Here is a 23,386-nt window from a genome sequence, read left to right on the forward strand (position 1 = left end):
TGTCTGTTTGTATGTCTGTCTGTTTGTTTGTCTGTCTGTTTGGCTGTATGGTTGTCTGTCTGTCTGTCTGTTTGTCTGTATGGTTGTCTGTTTGGTTGTCTTTCTATGTGCTAGTCTGTTTGCTTGTCTGTTTGTTTGTCTGTCTGTCTTGTTTGTTGTCTGTTTGCTTGTCTGTTTGTTTGTCTGTTTGCTTGTCTGTTTGTTTGTCTGTTTGTCTCTCTGTTTGCTTGTCTGTTTGTGTCTTTGTGTTTGTATGTCTGTCTGTTTGTTTATCTGTCTGTTTGTCTGTATGGTTGTCTGTCTGTCTGTCTGTTTGTTTGTTTGTTTATGAGTAAGCTATCTCAAGATGTTATGGACAGATTCGGCCAAAACTTGGTGGACAGGTTGTGTGTATGGCAAGGACAAATTGTTTCAATTTTGGTGAAGATCCAGGTACAATTATTTTTAAAAACAACATTAAGTTATTTTTCACCATTGAGAAATAGGACCAAAAACAATATAAAGCACGATATTTCAAAGTTGTGGACGAGTTGAAACAAAACTTGGTGGATGAGTTGGTTAGGCGACACGAACAAGCTGATTCGATTTTGGGTCATGTCCGAATCCAGATCCAGCCTATCGGTGAGATACAAAAGGTGGCACTATTCAGCCTGGCGGACATTTGCGCTACACCGAGTGCCGTTCTAGTTCGTGAAGTAAAGACGTGATCGTGGAGATCGTGATCGTGATCGTGGATCAACATGATAGATCGTGGAGGCGGTTGTTTTAAATCCGGCTGAGGGCAATCGTAAGAACGACACCAATTCTAAGCTTATGGAAAGGCTTAGCTCATGCAACGAGCATTACTATATCTCGATATCAGATTGGCAGTAAAAACTCAACTGGCTCACTAATGACCTTCAATGAGGGGGTAAATATGACCGACATAGTTTGTGTACATGTTGTATCATAGGTGCATCATGCTGTATCATAGGTGCATATTGTACGTGTGTTCAGTATCGGTAGATTGTTCGAAAATTCCAAAACCACTCTTGACACAGCAACGTAAGGCCAACACATCTTAGCTCAGGGAAGTTTTGTTGTTGATTGTCAAATGGGTGAGAACGGACCTGTTGATTATCGGTTGGTGTATCGTTTCCAGGCAGGGTCAACCAGTCTACCCACTGAGTTCAGCTGGATTCAGGCACCCGTACCCAACAGCACTGACAGTCAGCACACCTGTGTCACGGTATGTATGTATCTCACACACGCACACACACTAAGGCAGAGTGAATAACGGCTGATTTCACATCCGAGGAGTTTGAATGAATGAACTTCCTCCTCAGGTCAATCACAGGGTTCAATAGGTCAATTGGTATGATATTCCCTAAAGGACAAAGTAAAATGTAATTTACCTGAATTATAAGTAATATTTAATGCAGGTGCAATGAAGAACAGGAAGTGTAAAAACACAGCACAATGAAATAATAAATTCAAATATCAGGTTTCATTAATGTATTTCATTTTGTGAGCCTGGTGTTGGCTTAGCGGTTAGGGTGCGGGCTTGGGATCCTTGGATCCTGGGTTCAAATCCCGGTCGATCGCGGAATTAACACCAGGGGGGTTGACTCAGCCTGTCATCCTTCTGAGGTCGGCAAATTGAGTACGAGCTCACTGGTAATTCTTTGTGTGTCGCAAGAGGCGACTAACAGGGTTGGTGGCAGGAAGGGCATCTGGCCATAAAACATTGCTTCAAAAAGGGGACCACGGTGCCCAAAAAAGGCCAACACCCGCTCTGTGGGGAAAAATGGCCTCTAAAGGTGGTTCTTCTTCTTTCTGTGAGGTGAGAGGTTGAATTTGGGGAAGAATTCAAAAGTTGGTGAGAAAAATATGGAAACGACTTCAACGCCACAACGTTCGTCCTATATAGTGGACCATGCGGAAGGTTGATAGTAATAATCTCACGATAGATTAATGAAGGCAGGCATGGACAACATGATGATGTTAACGAAGCTGACAATGATCAGCCAAAATCACTAAATTGTCTCCTCAACTTTGGAAGGATGTTCAGTAAATGAAACAATCTCTGCTGCCTTGGAGGAGAAAACCAGAGGCCCATTCAAAATCTTTTTTCTATTTTTTATTTTTTTGTATACAAGATCGAGGCTCGTGAAAGAGCTAACATTAATCACACAAAAAGACAAACCGACACACAAAACACAAAAAACAAGGGGAGCGGCAGACAAGATGGGGAGAGAGGGGGAAGGACACAAAAGAGAGGGGGAAGAGGGGGAAGGACACAAACACAACATTTGAGAGCAGGGACATCGGGAGGACTTGGGGGGAGGTGGGAGAAGAATAAAACATTTGAACACTGCAAGGACTCTGGGGTGAATTACCGGGGGTAGAAAAGATCAAGGTTTTCGATGGGGGAAGATAAGAGATGGTGGTGAACAGCTGTTTTAAAGACCTGGAGGGAGGAGTGGGATTGAAGGGAGTGGGGGAGTTTGTTCCAGAGGCGGGAGAAAAGGGGCATGAAAGAGTGAAGGTGAGCAGAGAGCCTAGACTTTGGCAGTTTAACCATAAGAGGGTTGCAGGCAGATCTTGTGCGACCTGAAGGAATATTGGGGGGACAGAGCACAGAGAGAGCTGGGGGAGCAAGGCCGGAGAGTAGTCGGTAGAAGACAGAAAGACCACCAACCTGCCTGCGGTGAGTGAGTGAAAGGCCCTCGGTGTTGACTACATCGCAGGAGATTCCAATGATTCTGAAAGCTTTGGCCTCAACAGCGTGAAGCCGAGCAAGGTGTGAGGCAGGAGCACCAGCCCAGAGGGGGGAACAGTATTCCATTGAGCTGCGGATGAAAGCCTTGTATTGTGGTGAGGAGCTCAGGTGTGCCAAGGAAGGACTTCGCACGACGGAGGATGCCCAGTCGGCGACTGGCTTTGGAGGCCAGCTTGGAAATGTGGTTTTCCCAAGAAAGATCATGGCAGATAGTGAGACCCAAAAGCTTGAGCGACAGAACTTCTTGGAGAGGATTGTTGAGAAAGTAGATGGGAGGGTTGTCCAGTCGGTCCTTTCGGAGAGACATTGTAAGAGTGTGAGATTTGTCAGGATTGAAAGACATGTTCCACTTGTTTGACCAGTCTGTGATTTTGTCCAGGTCTGCAGAGAGTGAGGAGGCTGCAGACTGCCGATCTGAGGGATGCGGAATGGAGCGACAGAGAGTAGAGTCGTCAGCAAAGAGATAGAGAGGATTTTCAAGAGAGTCAGAGAGATCATTGATGAAGACCAGAAAAAGCACAGGGCCCAGAACACTACCTTGGGGAACTCCAGCCTGAACAGGAAGAGGAGATGAGAGAAACCCATTCAGGGCCACACGTTGACTACGACCAGAGAGGAAGTCCACCAGCCATGCATGGAGATTTCCATGGATACCAAAGGAGGAGAGTTTGGTGAGCAGAGCAGGGTGCCAGACCGTATCGAAGGCACATGAAATGTCAAGGGAGACAGCTCTAATTTCCTGTTTGGCATTGAGGACCTCCATCCATTGTTGAGAAAGCAGAAGCAGCATGTCCAGAGTAGAGTGACCAGGTCTGAAACCAAATTGATGATCAGAGATCAAGCCATTGGAGAAGAGGAAAGATTTAATATCTGAAGCAATGATGGATTCCATGACTTTGCTGATAATTGGGAGAAGGCTGATTGGTCTGTAGTTGCTGGGATCTGTTTTTGCACCTTTTTTGTGCAAACCGGTGATGTTGGCTGATTTCCAAGCAGATGGCAGATGACCTTGAGCAAAAGAGAGGGTGAAGAGAACAGAAAGAGGGAGTGAAAGAGCAGAAGAACATGATTTTAGGACCCGTGGGCTGATGCCGTCAGGACCAGTTGCAGAATCAGAATCGAGGGTTGACAGAAACATTTCCACCTTGTCAGGAGGAAAGGACACAGAGTCCAGGAGCAGCTGGGTACGACTGGGTACGGTGGGTACAGAGAGGGATGGGTTTGGGACACAAGATTTAGAGGCAAACACAGAGTTGAGGCATTCAGCTTTTTCACGTGCGGAGTCAGCCGTTAAGCCGTTTGAGGTGAGGGAGGGGATGGAGGGGGAACAAACACCAGAAACAGATTTGACCAGACGCCACCAGGATTTGGAAGAGGGAGACAGATAAGAGAGTTCGGTCTTGAGAATGGTGAGATATTGTTTCCTGGCTCTCCTGAGGGTGGACACACACTTGTTTCGGGCTTTGTGAAAGGAAATGAGATTTCCTTCCGTTGGATTTGCTTTCCAGGAGACGAAAGCAAGTTGTTTCAGGGCAACAGCCTCACCACAAGATTCTGTGTACCATGGACGGGAGGAAGGGTATGACAACTGAAGACGAGATGGTATAAATCTGTGCATGAGAGAGAGCAATTTACTTTGAAAGAATTCCCAGGATGAGTTGATGTCAGAGGCGGTAGAGATTGGAGACCAGTCCAGATGATTGATGGCTGCTTGAAGACCGTGCTTGAAGACCGTGAAGATTTAAAAAAGGATTCGCCCTAATGTAGCTCAACGACAGGAAACTTGAAAATAAAATTTCTTTCATATTATACATTTCATAATTTCTTCCTTATTAGAAGAAAAAAAGAAAGAAATTATTTTCTAAAAAATTGAATTTGAATTTCAAAAAAAATGTAATTTTTTTTTTAATTGAATCTCAATTTTTTTTCTAAAAGATTTGGATGGCCACCATGAATTTCAAACAGCAGATAACGACGATCTCAAAAGTTGATGTAAGGTGTTGAAGTAACAATCTAGCCTTAATGTATCGTAATTAAAGGAACCGTCACATAGCGGATTGGTCCAGGTTCGTGCTTGCCTATCGTGTAACTTACTTGCGCACGACCCCTACATCGCAAGCAGATCGGTGGCCTCTCTGTCTTCTACAGCCTCCTTTATGGTCTTCAAATCCTCTAATCTTTCCATGCTCTGTACCCACCACCCTCCACCCACCCTAAGGTTGTGCGTTTCTCTATATAGCGTTCACTATCTTTCAGTGACTCACTTCTGCTGATACTCCCAAAATCCAGACTCACTGCTAACTTCACTCATTTGTTCCTCTTTGCTCTCACTTCTGGAACCAACCTCATCAATCTAATTCTTCCCTCCAAGGCTTCAAGATGGCTGTTCACCTCCACCTCAGGTCGCGAGCAGGTCGGTGGCCTCTCTGTGGTCCCCCATTCATATTCATGATCTTTTCTATCCTCATTAACCCACCCCAAAGCCACTCCTTTTTTTTTTAGGTTGCATCTTCCCTCCAGTTCCTCCACCTTCCTTCCGTCCTTTTTTGTTCCATTTCTGTTTCATCCCCAGTGTTTTCCTTCCTCTACTTTCAGCCCCTGTGTTTTCCAGCTTGTTCACCCCCTGTGTTCTCCCCCCTCTAGGTCAGTTACACAAGATCATGAACGAGGTTGTTTTTGTATACAAAATCTAGTTATGGAGCATGTTCGTTTATGAAGTACAAAAAAAGAAAAGTGGCAAAACAATCTTTCTTTGAAACATCCGCAAATGTTTATCAAGGCTCCTTGAGATGTCCCGATTCCAGCTGCTCCATCTCGTCTGATCACAAGCACTTCTTTCCTTCTCGGGTCCCTGCCGTCCATTTACGCTGCATCGGCAATAAAATCTCCAGCTTTGATTTCTCTCAGTTGGGGATGGCAAACCGCCCGCTGGCGTCTGACTAATTGTTGCTTAATTAACCATGTTTCACAGCCTGTTTGTTTATAATTTGAGGAGAAGAAGGCCTCGCGCGTCTTGCTAATTACGCTGGCAACTTAATTAACTTTAATTAGTTGCTTGTTGGTGTTTGTCTCCCGGTGGCCTGGTGCGATGCACACTTGGAGATGTGACGTAACGTTGGGGTGTGTGGAGAGAGAGAGAGAGAGAGAGAGAGAGAGAGAGAGAGAGAGAGAGAGAGAGAGAGAGAGAGAGAGAGAGAGAAAGAGAAAGAGAAAGAGAAAGAGAAAGAGAAAGGGAAAGATAAAGAGAAAGAGAAAGAGAAAGAGAAAGAGAAAGAGAAAGAGAAAAAAAAGAAAAAGGAAGGAGAGTGACTGACTTTTTATGTCCTTTTATTACAAATGTGTAAAAAAAACAAATAACAGTGATTCAAAGGAAACAAGCACAACAGTTGCACATAGCTTCGCATGATAAACAAACAAAATATAAGTAAACAAACAAGAGGGTATTAAGGAAATCAACTACATAGTAAATATATTAACTGACCCTCAGCTATTTCACAAAATGCATTTTTTACACACCACTGCTTCTCAAAGAGCTAGCTGTCACTGAGAGCAACAACACAGCTCAAGCTTAATTCTTAAAACACAGAGAGCTTTAAACATTTCCAAAACATCTGTACTATAAGAATCATTGCGTATCTTTGATTTCCTGGTCTTATATATCACCAACTTGGCTTGTGAAAGACAAAAATGAATTAAAATTGTTGTTGTGGAAATGAAAGGCCCACTGGGGCCAAAAATAAAGGCAGGAAAATAAAAAACAAAGGAAAGACATGTAAGTAACATTTTAAAGAAAACAAATAAAGGAGTTAGACAGTTAGCCTACAGCGTACATACGCATGGGGCAAGGTTTCTGTTTGTCCACAAAATGGACATTTCTCACTTATCGCTTGCGAGAAGCAGTGAAATAGGGAATTTGAAGGTAGGATCCGATGAGAAATTCTCCATTGAAGATCCACAACACATTTCGGCACAGGCTGTCCATAGTACCAACCCCAAATAGGGTAAACGGGAGGGCCATTCGGCAGAACTGCAGGCCATCTACAGGGTACAGAGGAGGACAACAAAGGAAAAAGGGCTTTTAAGCATTGCACATAACAGGGTCTTTCGATTGCTCCCAGGAAAGGATAGGGAGCGGCCAAACCTAATCGGTTCCAAACTAAGAGAACCAGGTAGACAAAGATTTGGGAATAGTGGCGAAGAGTCAAAAGTGAGTATGGGAGGGTTGTTTGCCCAATCTTGTGAGGCACAGTAGATGCGAAGCACAGATTTCAAAGAGCTGTCAACTCTGCAACACGATCTAATGCCAACTGTCGAAGCCAGAGCAGTAGCACTTATCCACCTATCATTGGTGGCATTTCAAAAAATGAAACACTTTTGGTACTGAGGCATTTATAAACTGTTGAATGAAGGTGCTTTCATTCTCACACTCACAAAAGAAAGAGTTGTGAAATAATGGTTCGTTGAAGAACATGGATTGAAAATAAGTCGACGGGGGCACAAAGACCTTGACCAAATACTTGCCACACATTCAGTAGGCTTTGGTGAAAGTAAGGTAGTATGGATAGCTCTATCTTGGTCGAATCCATTAGGAACATCTGTGCAAGGTCCAAATTCCCCATTTGACATAAGATGCAACTGGTAAGCTGTCTCCAAGCCAAACAATGTTCATACAAGAAGCACCATGCCATTTGTAGATGGAAAGCCATGATGCGGCACATGACATTCACAAGCCCTTAGCCACCCTCGGCAGTTGGTAAGTTTAGGATCTCTGGTCGCAGCCCGTGTTTTCCGGACCAGAAGAAATGAGTGATGCATTTTTGTTTTTCATCCACCATGGCTATCTATGGCTATCTGGCTATGGCTAACTATGGCTATCTGGCTATCTATCCATGGCTATCTATCCACCATGGCTTTGTGGGCAGCTGTTGGGAAAGAACCTTGTACCATAACGCAGAGGTGACCAGTCTGTTGATGACTAGTAGCCTACCTCGGTAGGACAGTTGGCAGAGCAAGCTCTTCCATTTCAGTAAAAGTAATTCAATGTGTGCCAACAAGCCTTCACAGTTGTGCCTCACAAAATTTCCAGGGCCAAGAAACATCCCCAGGAAATTAACCCATCTTTTCTCCAAGGAAGATTGCCAGGGAGAGGAGGGGAAGAGGGGGGGAGACAGAGGGGAGAGGGAGAGGGAGAGAGGGAGGGAAAGAGAGGGAGGAGTGGGGGGAGGGGGGAGGAAGGGAGAGAGGAAGACAGAGAAAGAGAGAGCATTTAAAACATTCCCTTTGATGATGTTCTGTCCGAGCTTTCTAACATTCTCCCTTGACGTTGCCAATATCTGCCTGATGCAATAACCGCAATAACCACCGATGATGGCCACAGCAGAAGGGTATCTGAATTTTTTTGGATTGGACATCCATGCTTAAGCTGCGCCGATGACCAATTTGCATTTGAGTCAAAATGATATCCTTGTGCTAAAACACATCTTGGTGCTCTGCTTTTGGCTCTTCATGCTCAATAATGGTTCAAAATTTCTATATGTGGTTCCAAAACTAGAGGAAGACACCATCAGACACAGATGTGAATTTGCGTCGGCTCTTGTTCCAGCCTATACCGACTCCTCATGATGCCTCGGTTTCATTTGTCCATATCATGTATCTCGATCAGAGAAAGAAAATATTCATGTTTCTATTAAAAACTGCAACAAGGTTTGTACAAGTTGGGACACAAGCTCCAGGCAGCACATTTACTTTTAGCATATAAAACACACGTTTACATGATAACTGGTGATCATTAGATTGACTCCAGGGCTAACTAGACTAGGCTATGAGGAATGTTTGAAGGAGACAGGACTACCTTTCCAAGGAGACCATTCCATGCATTAACCACTCTCTGCCTGAAACTGTCCTAACTCATCTCATCTTTTCTACCCTCAAGCTATGGCCACTGGTCCTAACGCTGTCCACTCTGCTGAAAAACTCCACTGCACCTATCTTGCCCACACCCTTCTGATAATTATTGAACATCTCAATCAGAATCGCCTCCTTTCTTTATACATTGGAAAGAGGGATATGGAGATATTGACTTGTGTGCATGATAGGTACCTGGATGTATTGGACAGAGGGATATGGAGATATTGACATGTGTGCATGATAGGTACCTGGATGTATTGGAGGAAGGGATATGAAGATATTGGTTTGTGTGCATGATAGGTACCTGGATGTATTGGAGAAAGGGATATGGAGATATTGGATTGTGTGCATGATAGGTACCTGGATGTATTGGAGAAAGGGATATGGAGATATTGGTTTGTGTGTGTGATAGGTACCTGGATGTATTGGAGAAAGGGATATGGAGATATTGGCTTATGTGTGTTTGATAGGTACCTGGATGTATTGGAGAAAGGGATATGGACATATTGGATTGTGTGCATGATAGGTACCTGGATGCATTGGAGAAAGGGATATGGAGGTATTGGCTGGTGTGCATGATAGGTACCTGGATACATTGGAGAAAGGGATAAGGAGATATTGGATTGTGTCCATGATAGGTACCTGGTTGCATTGGAGAAAGGGATATGGAGAATGGAGATATTGGTTTGTGTGCATGATAGGTACCTGGATGTATTGGAGAAAGGGATATGGAGATATTGGATTGTGTGCATGATAGGTACCTGGATGTATTGGAGAAAGGGATATGGAGATATTGGCTTATGTGTGTAATATGTACCTGGATGTATTGGAGAAAGGGATATGGAGATATTGGCTTGTGTGCATGATAGGTACCTGGATGTATTGGAGAGAGGGATATGGAGATATTGGCTTGTGTGCATGATAGGTACCTGGATGTATTGGAGAAAGGGACATGGAGATATTGGCTTATGTGTGTAATATGTACCTGGATGTATTGGACAGAGGGATATGGAGATATTGACATGTGTGCATGATAGGTACCTGGATGTATTGGAGGAAGGGATATGGAGATATTGGCTTATGTGTGTAATATGTACCTGGATGTATTGGACAGAGGGATATGGAGATATTGGCTTATGTGTGCATGATAGGTACCTGGATGTATTGGAGGAAGGGATATGGAGATATTGGCTTATGTGTGTAATAGTTACCTGGATGCATTGGAGAGAGGGATATGGAGATATTGGCTGGTGTGCATGATAGGTACCTGGATGTATTGGACAGAGGGATATGGAGATATTGACATGTGTGCATGATAGGTACCTGGATGTATTGGAGGAAGGGATATGAAGATATTGGTTTGTGTGCATGATAGGTACCTGGATGTATTGGAGAAAGGGATATGGAGATATTGGATTGTGTGCATGATAGGTACCTGGATGTATTGGAGAAAGGAATATGGAGATATTGGTTTGTGTGTGTGATAGGTACCTGGATGTATTGGAGAAAGGGATATGGAGATATTGGCTTATGTGTGTTTGATAGGTACCTGGATGTATTGGAGAAAGGGATATGGAGATATTGGATTGTGTGCATGATAGGTACCTGGATGCATTGGAGAAAGGGATATGGAGGTATTGGCTGGTGTGCATGATAGGTACCTGGATACATTGGAGAAAGGGATAAGGAGATATTGGATTGTGTCCATGATAGGTACCTGGATGCATTGGAGAAAGGGATATGGAGAATGGAGATATTGGTTTGTGTGCATGATAGGTACCTGGATGTATTGGAGAAAGGGATATGGAGATATTGGATTGTGTGCATGATAGGTACCTGGATGTATTGGAGAAAGGGATATGGAGATATTGGCTTATGTGTGTAATATGTTCCTGGATGTATTGGAGAAAGGGATATGGAGATATTGGCTTGTGTGCATGATAGGTACCTGGATGTATTGGAGAGAGGGATATGGAGATATTGGCTTGTGTGCATGATAGGTACCTGGATGTATTGGAGAAAGGGACATGGAGATATTGGCTTATGTGTGTAATATGTACCTGGATGTATTGGACAGAGGGATATGGAGATATTTACATGTGTGCATGATAGGTACCTGGATGTATTGGAGGAAGGGATATGGAGATATTGGCTTATGTGTGTAATATGTACCTGGATGTATTGGACAGAGGGATATGGATATATTGGCTTATGTGTGCATGATAGGTACCTGGATGTATTGGAGGAAGGGATATGGAGATATTGGCTTATGTGTGTAATAGTTACCTGGATGCATTGGAGAGAGGGATATGGAGATATTGGCTGGTGTGCATGATAGGTACCTGGATACATTGGAGAGAGAGATATGGAGATGTTGACTTGTGTGTTTGATAGGTACCTGGATATATTTGAGGGGGGGATACGGAGATATTGACTTGTGTGCATGATAGGTACCTGGATACATTGGAGAAAGGGATAAGGAGATATTGGCTTGTGTGCATGATAGGTACCTGGATATATTTAAGGGGGGGATATGGAGATGTTGGCTTGTGTGCATGATAGGTACCTGGATATATTTGAGGGGGGGGGGGGGGGGATATGGAGATGTTGGCTTGTGTGCATGATAGTGTTACGTGGTCCTCCCGGTGACTACCTGGTCTCGGTGACCCCCGGACCGTGAGAGGAACTCTGCCAGAAAGATATATTATTTATGCGCTTTCGCAACGCAATCAATATGAATTCCAATCAATAAGACACCCCACACCAAGGATCCGGAACACACACCACACACCACCGTTTAGAGGCCATTTTTTCCCCGCAAAGCGGGGGTTGGCCTTTTCGGGGACCGTGGTAGTTGTTGTTTTTTGGTCCCCTTTTTTGAAGCAATGTTTTACGGCCGGATGCCCTTCCTGACGCCAACCCTTTTTGCCGCCTTCAACGACAAACAGGGAATTACCAGTGAACTGGTACTCAATTAGCCGACCTCGAAAGGATGACAGGCTGAGTCAACCCCCCTGGCGTTAATTCGGCGATCGACCGAGATTCGAACCCAGGATCCTAGGATCCTAAGCCGGCACCCTAGCCGCTAGCCCAACACCAGGGATTTTCCAACAACAACAACCAACACCAAGGATCCGGAACAATCAATAATATTTTCCCCGAGCAATCAACCATCAACAATCCACAATCAACAATCAATCACCATTATGATTAAGATGGCCATCTTATATAGGTGTGTCCCCTTTCCCCACTCCCGACCCCTTGGGTACTCACGACCCCTTTGGTCTCTGTCCCTCACAATGTCTCTGGGCCCCTCCTGACCAAGATGATGGTCGGCTTCTCCGCACACGGGCGGTTGAACGAACCCCTGGCTGACGTGCTCCCAAACGTGCACGTCACGTACCGGGAACAACGGTTGCAGCGCGCACCTCCTTGCCAAGCAACGCGGGCAAAGCAACGCGCGGCTTGTCCAGCGCGCGAGGCCCAATGTGCGACCCATACGCGTCCTTGTAGACGGTGAGGCGAACTGTGTAGGACGCTGGGTTCCGTGCACGAACCCACGGCAACTTGATGTGTCAAGGGGTAATTCCTTTCGCCAGATGGGTTTCCCAACGCAGCGTCAGACGCTGCTCGATATCGATACCCTCGCCTCGGAGCTCAGCGAGGAAGAAGAAGAAGATCGTCGCTTCTCCAGGACCTCGTGTCTTTTTCCTTCCGTTTCCGGTCTCCTTTTTCCCAGAAGGGCTCCTGACCCTTTAATCACAACAACCTTTAATCGACTACACATTGATAAGCAAAGACCTGAATAGTAATTCACATGAATTCGTAACACTCCCCCCCTTCAAGAAAGAAAGTTTGAACCCAGCGAAAACTTTCTTTGCCGGCCAACTTGGATAAACAAACCAGATAACTCACACCCCCAAATCATCAGTTCCCCCCGGGCACCATTATCACTTAAAAATAAAGCAACAAAATTTCACCAAAACCCCTAGATTAATTCACTCTGGACCAAGCGTCAACCACTTCTAGTTTCTCTTGAATGACGGTTAAGAGGTGGTGACCAAAGCCCCAAAGTTAAACCTCTCGATAGCACTTTTTCTGGAGGCCCAGCTGAGTATTCCCTACATGGACGCCTTAAGGAATGTGGAGTTCACGGTTAGTCCGGGGAGGAAAGTTCATTACATGGACGCCTTTAAGAACGTGGAGTTCACGGTTAGTCCGTGCAGGAAAGTTCACTACCTGGACGCCTTTAAGAACGTGGCGTTCACGGTTAGTCCGTGTAGGAGCCCCGGCTCGGCGGCTCCCCCATATCTAGTGCTTCAACTTCTCCAGACTCCTAACAGTTACGGTGGAACCCCTTGTCCCAGCCGTTACTTGACTGGCGGTCTCCTTCTTGGCCAGTGCTCTGACATTCATTCTTTCGGGAGGTGCCGTAACTCTGGGAGCCTCCATAGTAATATCGGCTGCTGCCAACCCCAAAACTACCGCCAAGTTGTCCTCTTCTGTAGACCTCTCGACGTCTACGAAATGCCTTCCCTACTGTTATGGTCCGACCCTCCAAATCCTTACCATTCCAATTCTTCTCTGCCTCTCTGGCGTCTCTTGTGCTTGCAAACGTGACAAAGCCGAACCCTCTTGACCGTTGCGTTTCCCTGTCTTTTACCACCCGCACTTCCACCAGCGGCCCATATCTGTTGAAGACAGAGGTCAGAACTTCTTCCTCTGTGTTGAAGTTCAGTCCCCCTACAAATAACTTGGAACTTTTGTCACCATCCCGAGCGGGGGTGGTGTTATTTCCCCTGCAGGGCGCTTTACCCACCCTCGGGTTACCATAAATTTGCCCCCCGGCCAAATCATTCCCGATAATCACAGATACTCCCTCTACAGGAAGCGTGGCTTGTAAACCGACGGTGACCGGTCCTGACACCAAATCGGATTCCAAATGGATGACATGAAGTGGGGCACTAACACAGTCACCGATCCCTTGTAACCGAACACTATCACCAGTTGCGGTACTCTTTGACAATGGCAAAATGCCTTCAAGCATTAAGGATTGATGGGCTCCTGTGTCCCTCAAAACCCTAACCGGTCTTGAGTTAGTCAAGTCTCCCTTGAGTGAGACCAACCCCTCATAAATAAATGGTTGGTAACTCTTCTGTGGGCGATTTCTTACGCTTGCCATCGCATTCGGAGTGGTAATAGTCGGACTCCGCTCTGGGTTTTCCCTTTTCATGAGGTAACAACTGGACATCAAGTGTCCAGGTTTCTTGCAAAAAGCGCAAGTAGGCCCAGAGGAAAAACTCGTGGTCTGCCTCGGGCCCCCCGAAAAATAAGTTTGTCTTGGGCCCGTATCCCCCTGATTTCGAACAGTTCGGGTATCAGCGTTGTCCCCATAATCATCTCGAGGCCGCCGCCATGTATTATCGTTCTCCGCACCTGCTGTTCCACACCTCCCCTGCGGAGATCTAGGCGAGGAGTTAGGTTCGTGGACCCCTATCCGGTGTGTTAAGGCATAATCATCTGCCATGGTGGCTGCGTCCCACAACTTTGGTACTTTCTTTTCCTGCAGGTACACTTTGATGTCCTCATGGACACACTGTTGAAATTCCTCCACCAGCATCAGGTCACGCAATGCTTCGAAGTCGTTCCCGACTCCTTTTGACTCACACCACCGATCAAACATATTTTCTTTCACTCAAGCAAACTCCACATAGGTCTCACTCTCCCTCTTCCTGGCATTCCTGAATTTTTGCCGGTAAGCTTCCGGAACCAACTCATAGGCTTTGAGGATGTGCTTCTTCAATACCTCATAATCTGCACATTGGTCCATTGGTAGCGCCGAATAAATCTCTTGAGCTTTTCCCACCAGCACACTTTGCACTAGTATGGTCCAGGCCTCCTCCGGCCAGTTTAACTGTCGAGCCACTTTCTCAAAGTGTGGAAAAATTTTTGCGACTTCCTTTTCACTGAAGGGTGGAACCAGCCTCACATGTCTGCCCACATCCCAGGTGTTCTGGCTAGGTGTCGACCCCGTCAGCAAGGGTGGTACCTCTCCCCGTTCGCTCATTAAATCCAGCTCCTTGAATTTAATCTCTTGCTGAAGCGCCAGATCACGTTCCTTCAACTCCCTTTCGGCTTTTCTCTCCTCTGCTTCGAGTTCCCTGGCAGCTCTCCTCTCCTCTGCTTTTCTCCCTTCTAACCTTTCCTGGAGGTCTCGTTCCACTCTCCTTTCCTCTGCTTGTTTCTCTTCTCTCCTCTCTTCTGCTTTCCTTTCTTCTTCTGCTCTTTCCTTTTCTGCTTTCCTTTCTTCTTCTGCTAACCTTTCCTGGAGTTCTCGTTCCACTCTCCTTTCCTCTGCTTGTTTCTCTTCTCTCCTCTCTTCTGCTTTCCTTTCTTCTTCTGCTCTTTCCTTTTCTGCTTTCCTTTCTTCTTCTGCTCTTTCCTTTTCTGCTTTCCTTTCTTCTTCTGCTCTTTCCTTTTCTGCTTTCCTTTCTTCTTCTGCTCTTTCCTTTTCTGCTTTCCTTTCTTCTTCTGCTCTTTCCTTTTCTGCTTTCCTTTCTTCTTCTTTTAACCTTTCCTGGAGTTCTCGTTCCACTCTCCTTTCCTCTGCTTGTTTCTATTCTCTCCTCTCTTCTGCTTTCCTTTCCTCTTCTTTGATCCGTTCCTGGCTCCGTAATTGCAACTCCAGTTTCCGGAGCTCAACGTCTTCTGGTTCTTCGGGTAGCCACTCCCAGGCTAACTCGTCCCATGTTCCTAATCCCACCATAGACTGTATCACCGTGGTCTGCAACTCTGCCTTCCTCAAATTAGTTCGGACCTCCAAGTTAAAATGTTTGGCCAATTTCAAGAGGTCCGACTTTAGTAACGCTCGGAACTGTGCCTCACTCGGGGTTACCGCAAAGTTCTGTGCCACAAACGCCATGGTGCCTATCGTTAACACCTGTTAACCTTCACCCAAGACTTTACCCCCAATTTCCCCAAAAATTTACCAATTAATACTTAATTAATAAATTTTAATTAATAAAAATATTATTTTATTATTTTATACAATTTTAGATCCCGGACGTAGACCCAATTGCGAATCCGCAAATCGTAATTTGGATGAGCCCCCAATTCTGTTACGTGGTCCTCCCGGTGACTACCTGGTCTCGGTGACCCCCGGACCATGAGAGGAACTCCGCCAGAAAGATATATTATTTATGCGCTTTCGTAACGCAATCAATATGAATTCCAATCAATAAGACACCCCACACCAAGGATCCGGAACAATCAATAATATTTTCCCCGAGCAATCAACCATCAACAATCCACAATCAACAATCAATCACCAATATGATTAAGATGGCCATCTTATATAGGTGTGTCCCCTTTCCCCACTCCCGACCCCTTGGGTACTCACGACCCCTTTGGTCTCTGTCCCTCACAATGTCTCTGGGCCCCTCCTGACCAAGATGATGGTCGGCTTCTCTGCACACGGGCGGTTGAACGAACCCCTGGCTGACGTGCTCCCAAACGTGCACGTCACGTACCGGGAACAACGGTTGCAGCGCGCACCTCCTTGCCAAGCAACGCGGGCAAAGCAACGCGCGGCTTGTCCAGCGTGTGAGGCCCAAGGTGCAACCCGTACGCGTCCTTGTAGACGGTGAGGCGAACTGTGTAGGACGCTGGGTTCCGTGCACGATCCCACGGCAACTTGATGTGTCAAGGGGTAATTCCTTTCGCCAGATGGGTTTCCCAACGCAGCGTCAGACGCTGCTCGATATCGATACCCTCGCCTCGGAGCTCGGCGAGGAAGAAGAAGAAGATCGTCGCTTCTCCAGGACCTCGTGTCTTTTTCCTTCCGTTTCCGGTCTCCTTTTTCCCAGAAGGGCTCCTGACCCTTTAATCACAACAACCTTTAATCGACTACACATTGATAAGCAAAGACCTGAATCGTAATTCACATGAATTCGTAACAATAGGTACCTGGATATATTTGAGGGGGGATAAGGAGACTGATATTGGCTTGTGTGCATGATAGGTACCTGAATATATTTGAGAGGGGGATATGGAGATGTTGACTTGTGTCCATGATAGGTATCTGAATGCATTGGAGAGAGGGATCAGCAAGGTTGGCCAGGGGGGTGACTCAGCCTGTCATCCCTCAGAAGTCGTCAAATGGAGTACCAGTTCACTGGTAATTGGGGCACCGTATCAGTGGCACTAAAGCACTTCCAGAAAAATGATGTATCCAGCAGCCATAGGCTGCATATGAAACAACAACAACATATAAAAAGTTTTATTTTATAACTTTTTATATCTTTGCATCGAACACCATGTCATTTGTAGTAAAATAACAACTGCCTTTGTTGTCTTGCTTGGATCGATTCTGTGATATTTTAGGAGAATGTGGCACACAATGATATTTTATTGTTATTTAATTTGTGGGTTGTGTTATATCATAATACATAAATAGCTGTGGGTTAAAGAGGAGGTATGAAACAACGCTTGGTGTGATTCACCAGGCCCTGTGGTAAACCACTCGATCTGACTCACGCTTCTATTTCTACCACTTTCGGTCGATACTGCCATTGTCACTGGACCGTCGGTTTTGAGTACTGTACTGGGTTTGTTTTACATGCATGTTGAATTAGAGAGAAACAGCTTCCCATAAAACCAATAACTTGCTGGAATTTGCGCAATTCCCAAGTTTCTCGGCACAAAACCATTTCGGGCTCATCTGCATGCGTATGGAATGAGGGCCGCAGGTGGAGGGTATTAAGGAAATAAAATTGAGAAAATAAATGTGAAAGGGGAGGATAGAAGCAGCACAAAGAAAGTGTAAGGAAGCTGTGGAGGAATTACAAGGAGGTTAAAAAGATTGCTGTGAGGGATGGTGAGGGAAAGGGGATGGGGTAAAGGAGGTTTTACATTTCCGATCTTAAATCAATAAAATAGACTTGAAATGGCCACACCGCTGACTTTAAGATGATGGTTTGTTCTTCCTTCCAGGTTTTCACCACACATGGTGCCCCACCATGGCCTTCACCCCACCGGCATACCTCATCCAGCGATTGTCACTCCGGGACTCAAACCCGAAATGGCACATCTCAACATGTGCGTACATGGCCACACCGCTCTCCATCTCTCTTTCTCTTCTTTTGGCTCACTCTCAGCCACTCTCCTGAAAAGTGATAATTAAACATTCCTTCGTGTTTTCCGGAGAAAACATTATGCCACAAGATACTTTCACGCCACCCCACTTTGGCCACGTGTGGTTGAAAGGTGGGTGATAGGCGCGGTGATGGTGTGTGTAGAGAAAGTGGGGCGAGGGTGTGCATATCCAAGTGCCACTTTAAGGTTTTCCTATTGGTCTTTTTTCCGTCTCTCTCCTTTGTTTTGAATTTCTTAATTAATCTGTGGTTTTTTCTAAATGGCTGTTTAATTGTAGCATGACTTGGTGGAGACCTGAAGAGCTTGCCATTTTGTTCATGGTCGAAAGTCTCGATGTATCGGGCAGGGTTCAATGAATCGACCTCACTCAAGCACATCATTGCAATTCTATTCCGTGCTAAACATGGTCCTGGAATTTGTGAGGTGTAGCAGTGGCTGGCCTCGGTCTTTTTAGACCATCATGTTAAACTTCAACTGTGAGGGAAAATCTGTCCCCGATAACCTCACGGTTGCAGACTATGCAACTACTGATGAAAGTTTCAGAAAGGCACCGAGGCACATCAACATATAATTTGGCGTCATCCACAAATGCTCTTTGATACAAAGTGATATCTCTTATTGAGAACTAAGTTCTCATCTCGACCATTAGGAGGACTTTTTTTGCTTGTCTACAGATTGTTAATTAACCTCAAGAAGAGCTGTTTTTTTAAAAAGTAAAGTCTTTGTCTCTCTCATGGCTGCGTACATATGGCTCTCATGGCTGCATCATCTAGGTTTAGTGAGCCATGTGTTGTATGTTTAGAAATGATGTGAGTTGATGTGAGCAGGAAAGTGATGGAGGAGAAGAGGGAGCTGGACAAGAAACCACACATTAAGAAACCCTTGAACGCATTCATGCTGTACATGAAGGAGATGCGTGCCAAAGTTGTTGCTGAGTGCACGCTCAAAGAGAGTGCCGCGATCAACCAGATCCTCGGTCGCAGGGTATGTATAGTGTCTGAACACCATATTGCAATGCGATCTCTGCAGGATGTACCAGTATTTATAGACCAGGAACAGGATGGCCAGTGTGATGCCTACGTATCTCGGGTGAATGTGATGCCTCGGTATTTTCAACAGCAGGATTTTGGGAGCAAGATCCTCAAGTTATATGACAGAATATGACCTAAGTTGGCCAATGTGCTCTTCAAACCTGATGCACATCTTATCGTCTATATATTTTGAACCGCGGTGTCTGTCCGTGCGTTCTTCTGTCTTCCGTTTACGGCGGCCGCCTCCCGCTCTACGTTTGAAAAGCTGAGCACGCAGGAAAAGCTCACCATTCACTTTTGAAATGACGGGAGAACAGGCATGAATAATGTTGATGCTAAATTTTATTTCCCAAAGACAAATCCAACCTCCACCACCCGATGTTGCACCACCATTTTGCGGTGGGTGGTATAAGTAGCTCAGAGCTTTGGTGTATTGTTATCACATGAAATGCTTATAATGTTACATTCGTGCAGGAGTACTCTGGCTAACCTACACTGGTTTATTTTTTCACCACAGTGGCATGCCCTTTCACGGGAGGAACAGGCCAAGTACTATGAACTGGCGCGCAAAGAACGGCAGCTCCACATGCAGCTCTACCCCGGCTGGTCTGCACGTGACAATTACGTAAGTAGCACTAGACATACCTGCATGCCTCACTATTCCTTTCTCCCTATCCATCTCCATCTTAGCTTATCGAAGAGCAAAAGTAAAAGTAAATTATGAGCCTTAGCACATGTATTAACTAGAACGCCACTCAGTAGAGCGCATACTCCCGCCGTGGGTCAAGTTGGAATAATACGTTTTGTTTAACATCCCCTCTCCCCAAAACAATAAATGAAAAAGAAAGTAGGCCCTAACTGTCAGATAATTTGTTTTGATATATCTCGGAATTAGAGGAGAAAAACATCATTTAAGAATAAGAATAAAAGCTTTAATGCAGTAAAACAGAAAAAAATTTCACAATTTTTTTTCCTGGATCCGGAATAATATCCTGAGCTTCACCAAAAACTAATCAATTCTTCCTTATCCCAAGGGCAATCATCCCACCAACTTTCATCCAAATCCGTTCAGAACTTTTCCAGATATCTTGTTCACAAACACACGAACACACGAACATACGAACACACATACATACGCACGCGCACACACACACACACACACACACACACACACACACACACACACACACACACACACACACACACACACACACACACACACACACACACACGGATGGTATTGGAGAGCACATCCTAAAGAATAGACAAAAAGAGGAATAGCAGGTGTGAAAAGGGGTTAGGTAAATTGGACTGACTGATACTCGGTTGTTCAATGTACATGTCAAGACATTGTAGGGACTCGGGAAACTGTGATTAAACACATCATTTAACTCTGCTGAAGGTTTCATGGGTCACTTCCAACTTGCTTCCACGTACCATCTCTGAGTTGCAAGTCAGATTAGTTGGTGACATGCAGAAAAGGGCCGCCACATAACAAATGGAGGGAAACCATATTTCCCATCCAAAAATCTACCATGGGATTTGATGAGGTGCTCATCAAATCAGATCGGATCTCAGGGAACTCTTGTAATGGCTATAATGTAATGTAATTCCTTGTAATGGAGCAGTGTTTCTACTTCCTGTGTGGGCCTTTCTGAGAAAGTCCTCCTGCTCTGTTTCGTGCAGGGGAAGAAGAAGAAGAGGAGGAGGGAAAAGCAACAAGTCGAGGTTACTGGTGAGTCTAGCATTATCGAAATCTCCTGTTGCTTCCACTGTAAACAATAACCGTAAACGTGCATTTGTGAACACATGCCTTCTTTATTAGTGTTCCCAACTTCCTAGAAGCCTATACTGAAGCAAATATTGTGTTTTACTTTCCAAGGTTTCCCTCCACAAACTCATGATTACTGTGTTATATGAAATGGCCCAGTATTGGCAAAACTAAACTATCATGCAAGAGCCTGAAACCTGTAAACGATGCTTTGATATTACAATGGACCCTTTTGAGCATTTAGAGCATTATAACCTTGCAAGCGCGGCTCGAGTCTCACCTCAGTTAACATGTTAAATTGTGTTACTATGCGGACATACTGGCACTAACTACCATGCAGCTTTGCCTCGTCATTTGCTCACGCTTTGGTGCATGGCCTCCTGTTTTTTGTCTTCCCCCCTTCTCTCTTTCCTCATTCTTCCTTTTTTCTGCTTCAATCCCTCCTTGTTCCTTTGTTCTTTCTTCTGTTGTTCCCTATTGTCTTTCTTCCCATTGTCTTTTCTCTTTGTTAGTTTTGCTTTGTCCCTTTGCTGATCGGATCCATATTTTCTCAGCACTACTCCTCTGCTCTGGCCTCTGGCCCCTTTCTCGTGTGCTGCTTCCATGGCATGCCGTTACTTGCTTCGACTCATGCCAACATTCATGTTAATTGTCCTACTGATTCAACTGTGAATACAGACTTCCAACTCAACTCCCCGAACTCCCGCCTCCATTCCCCACCCATTTTCAACCTTCAATTTCATTCAAACACTCCCACTGTCTGTCCCACCTTGTCTTCAGCTATAGATATGCTCTCAATAGCTGATGCTTTTCAGGACAAGCATATCAGATTGATTGGTGAGCTTTACCCTCGATAGTACAAGTAATGGAGGATATAATTGGCCTGAAAATCTACTGCATTGTGGGCTCTAGCCAAATATTATTTGTTGATGCAACTTATTTTCCAAAATATAACTTTTGGAAAGAAAAAAATGAGAAATCCCACTATTAACTGCAAGCTTGGATCATGCATTAACAGAGCTTAAACATGGTGCATAGTAGGCCCTGCAGCCTGATAAATGAATAGATACACAGCTTACTCTTAACGCTGCATGAGTAAGCTATAGCTAGAAACAGGCGCAGAAGAGATGCGCTGACGTGTCCTTCTCATCCCCTGCCTGCCCGAAACCCTCCTCTCCCTGGCCCCTGGCGCCCCACAATGCCGCGCTCAGAGCTGGCGGCAGCCAGGCGGTGTCGCGCTCGCTTTGGGCTAGAGCAGCAAAGTAGCTGGTGCGGGCCCTGCAGGTGTGTATACCTGGCCTCAGCCTCCCTCGCCACATCACGGGACTCATAAACCTCATGTCTTTCTCTTTTGACACCTCTCACCATTTTGTTTATTTTACTCATTGCCTTCCCTTGTTTCCCAGACACTAGGAACGATGGCCATTGCATACACTTCTCAAATGTCACATTTCTATCTGGTCTGGGCTCTTTTCCCCCTCATCATGCCAATCTCCACTTTCATTGTAATTGCAAATGTCACAGGTTGGTTGTTCCTATGCTGCATCCTTCTCCTTACTCACCATTTCCTTGACATTTTTGCTGCCTTCTTGTGATTGGTTATTCTACCCGCACCAGTGCTGCTGATTGGTTCTCATGGTTGGCTGCCTGCTTCAATCAGTTGCTTTTGCAATTTTTATTCTCTGGCAGAGTTACTACTCTGCCTCTTCAGCCAATCACTGCCATTGCTGCTGCCATCGCTGATGCTGCTGCATCCGCTGCCCTTAGTCCACAGTTCCACTAGCTTGTTCCATAGTCCATCTTCCCTGCTTGGCCCCTCGAGCTCCCCATTTCAGCTGACATTGCATCATTGTGTTTGTGTTTTGCTCGAAACTAACAGATGCAAACTCGCCAAAGAAGTGTCGTGCCTTGTTTGGTCTTGAGCAGCAGAGTTTGTGGTGCAAACCATGCAGGTATCTCTCTACCTCCCCAACTTTCCATCATACTCGTTTCACCCTTTGGCCAATACTCGATTTCCCTCCCCCGTCCCACCCTTTCCCCTGAACCCTCCGCACTTTCTTTCCCCTCTTTAATTAAACTTTTTTTCAGATTGTGCAGCGAGTTGTGATTTTCTTTATTTTCCATGCCTAATAACTGAGCCCAATTCATTGTGGAAATGGAATTCGTAATATTGGAATTATGTCAGGATATTTGGTCACCTGGACCACATTTGATCAAAGCTGGATGCTTAATTAATCAAAAGGGTGTATTTGATCCAACATGCACTATATCCGGTCAAATATGTATCACATTCCAGGTTTACAGGAATATGATCCAGCTTTGCTCAGGCAGATATGAAATCCCTTGCATTTAATGGTTTTCTCCTTTCTCGATCAATGATCTCGAGGTTTTGGCTTTCAGTTGGGTGTGACCACTTTCTCCAAAAACTCCCTTCCTCTGCTACTCAACCCCATTTTAGCTCCATTTCATAGTTTGCACTCTCAACATATCTGTTGGGCCTCCTGCCCGTTGCTTTCGCAGCCTGGTTGTTGGAAATGTTGAATCACCATTTTTTTTTGGCCTGCGGAGGGATTATGGGTCAGTGAGTAATTGCATATAACCTATTTGTTTTCTCGGTGGTTTTGGAAAGTATCCGGGAAGCAGGAATTACCTTGGTTTTTATACTTCGACGTTCTCCTTCCTCTCCCGTGTCTTTGTGATCAACTGGTTAATGGAAGGACAATATATGCCAGTGCAAACCATAACCAAGGATAAAGGACAGTG

The 23,386-nt window shown here is 45.2% G+C and overlaps 1 protein-coding gene across 9 annotated transcripts in view; it reads left to right on the forward strand.

Annotated features, from left to right (window-relative positions):
* The window catches only part of LOC137432868 (transcription factor 7-like 2), a 255,878-nt gene that overhangs the window by 226,804 nt on the left and 5,688 nt on the right, over window positions 1-23,386 (forward strand). For 3 of the 9 annotated variants that reach the window (XM_068125133.2, XM_068125135.2, XM_068125136.2), the window contains 6 exons: window positions 1,142-1,228; window positions 17,660-17,764; window positions 18,649-18,805; window positions 19,370-19,477; window positions 20,539-20,587; window positions 22,503-22,575. In XM_068125133.2, coding sequence (XP_067981234.1) covers window positions 1,142-1,228; window positions 17,660-17,764; window positions 18,649-18,805; window positions 19,370-19,477; window positions 20,539-20,587; window positions 22,503-22,575 — 579 coding nt within the window. Of the gene's footprint in view, window positions 1-1,141; window positions 1,229-17,659; window positions 17,765-18,648; window positions 18,806-19,369; window positions 19,478-20,538; window positions 20,588-21,834; window positions 21,908-22,029; window positions 22,148-22,502; window positions 22,576-23,386 lie in introns of all 9 variants that reach the window. The other 6 variants (XM_068125137.2, XM_068125138.2, XM_068125140.2 and 3 more) reach the window with 4 other exon arrangements.

Source organism: Myxine glutinosa, chromosome 8 (assembly GCF_964187855.1).
Source record: "Myxine glutinosa chromosome 8, kmMyxGlut1.1, whole genome shotgun sequence".
NCBI lineage: Eukaryota > Metazoa > Chordata > Myxini > Myxiniformes > Myxinidae > Myxine > Myxine glutinosa.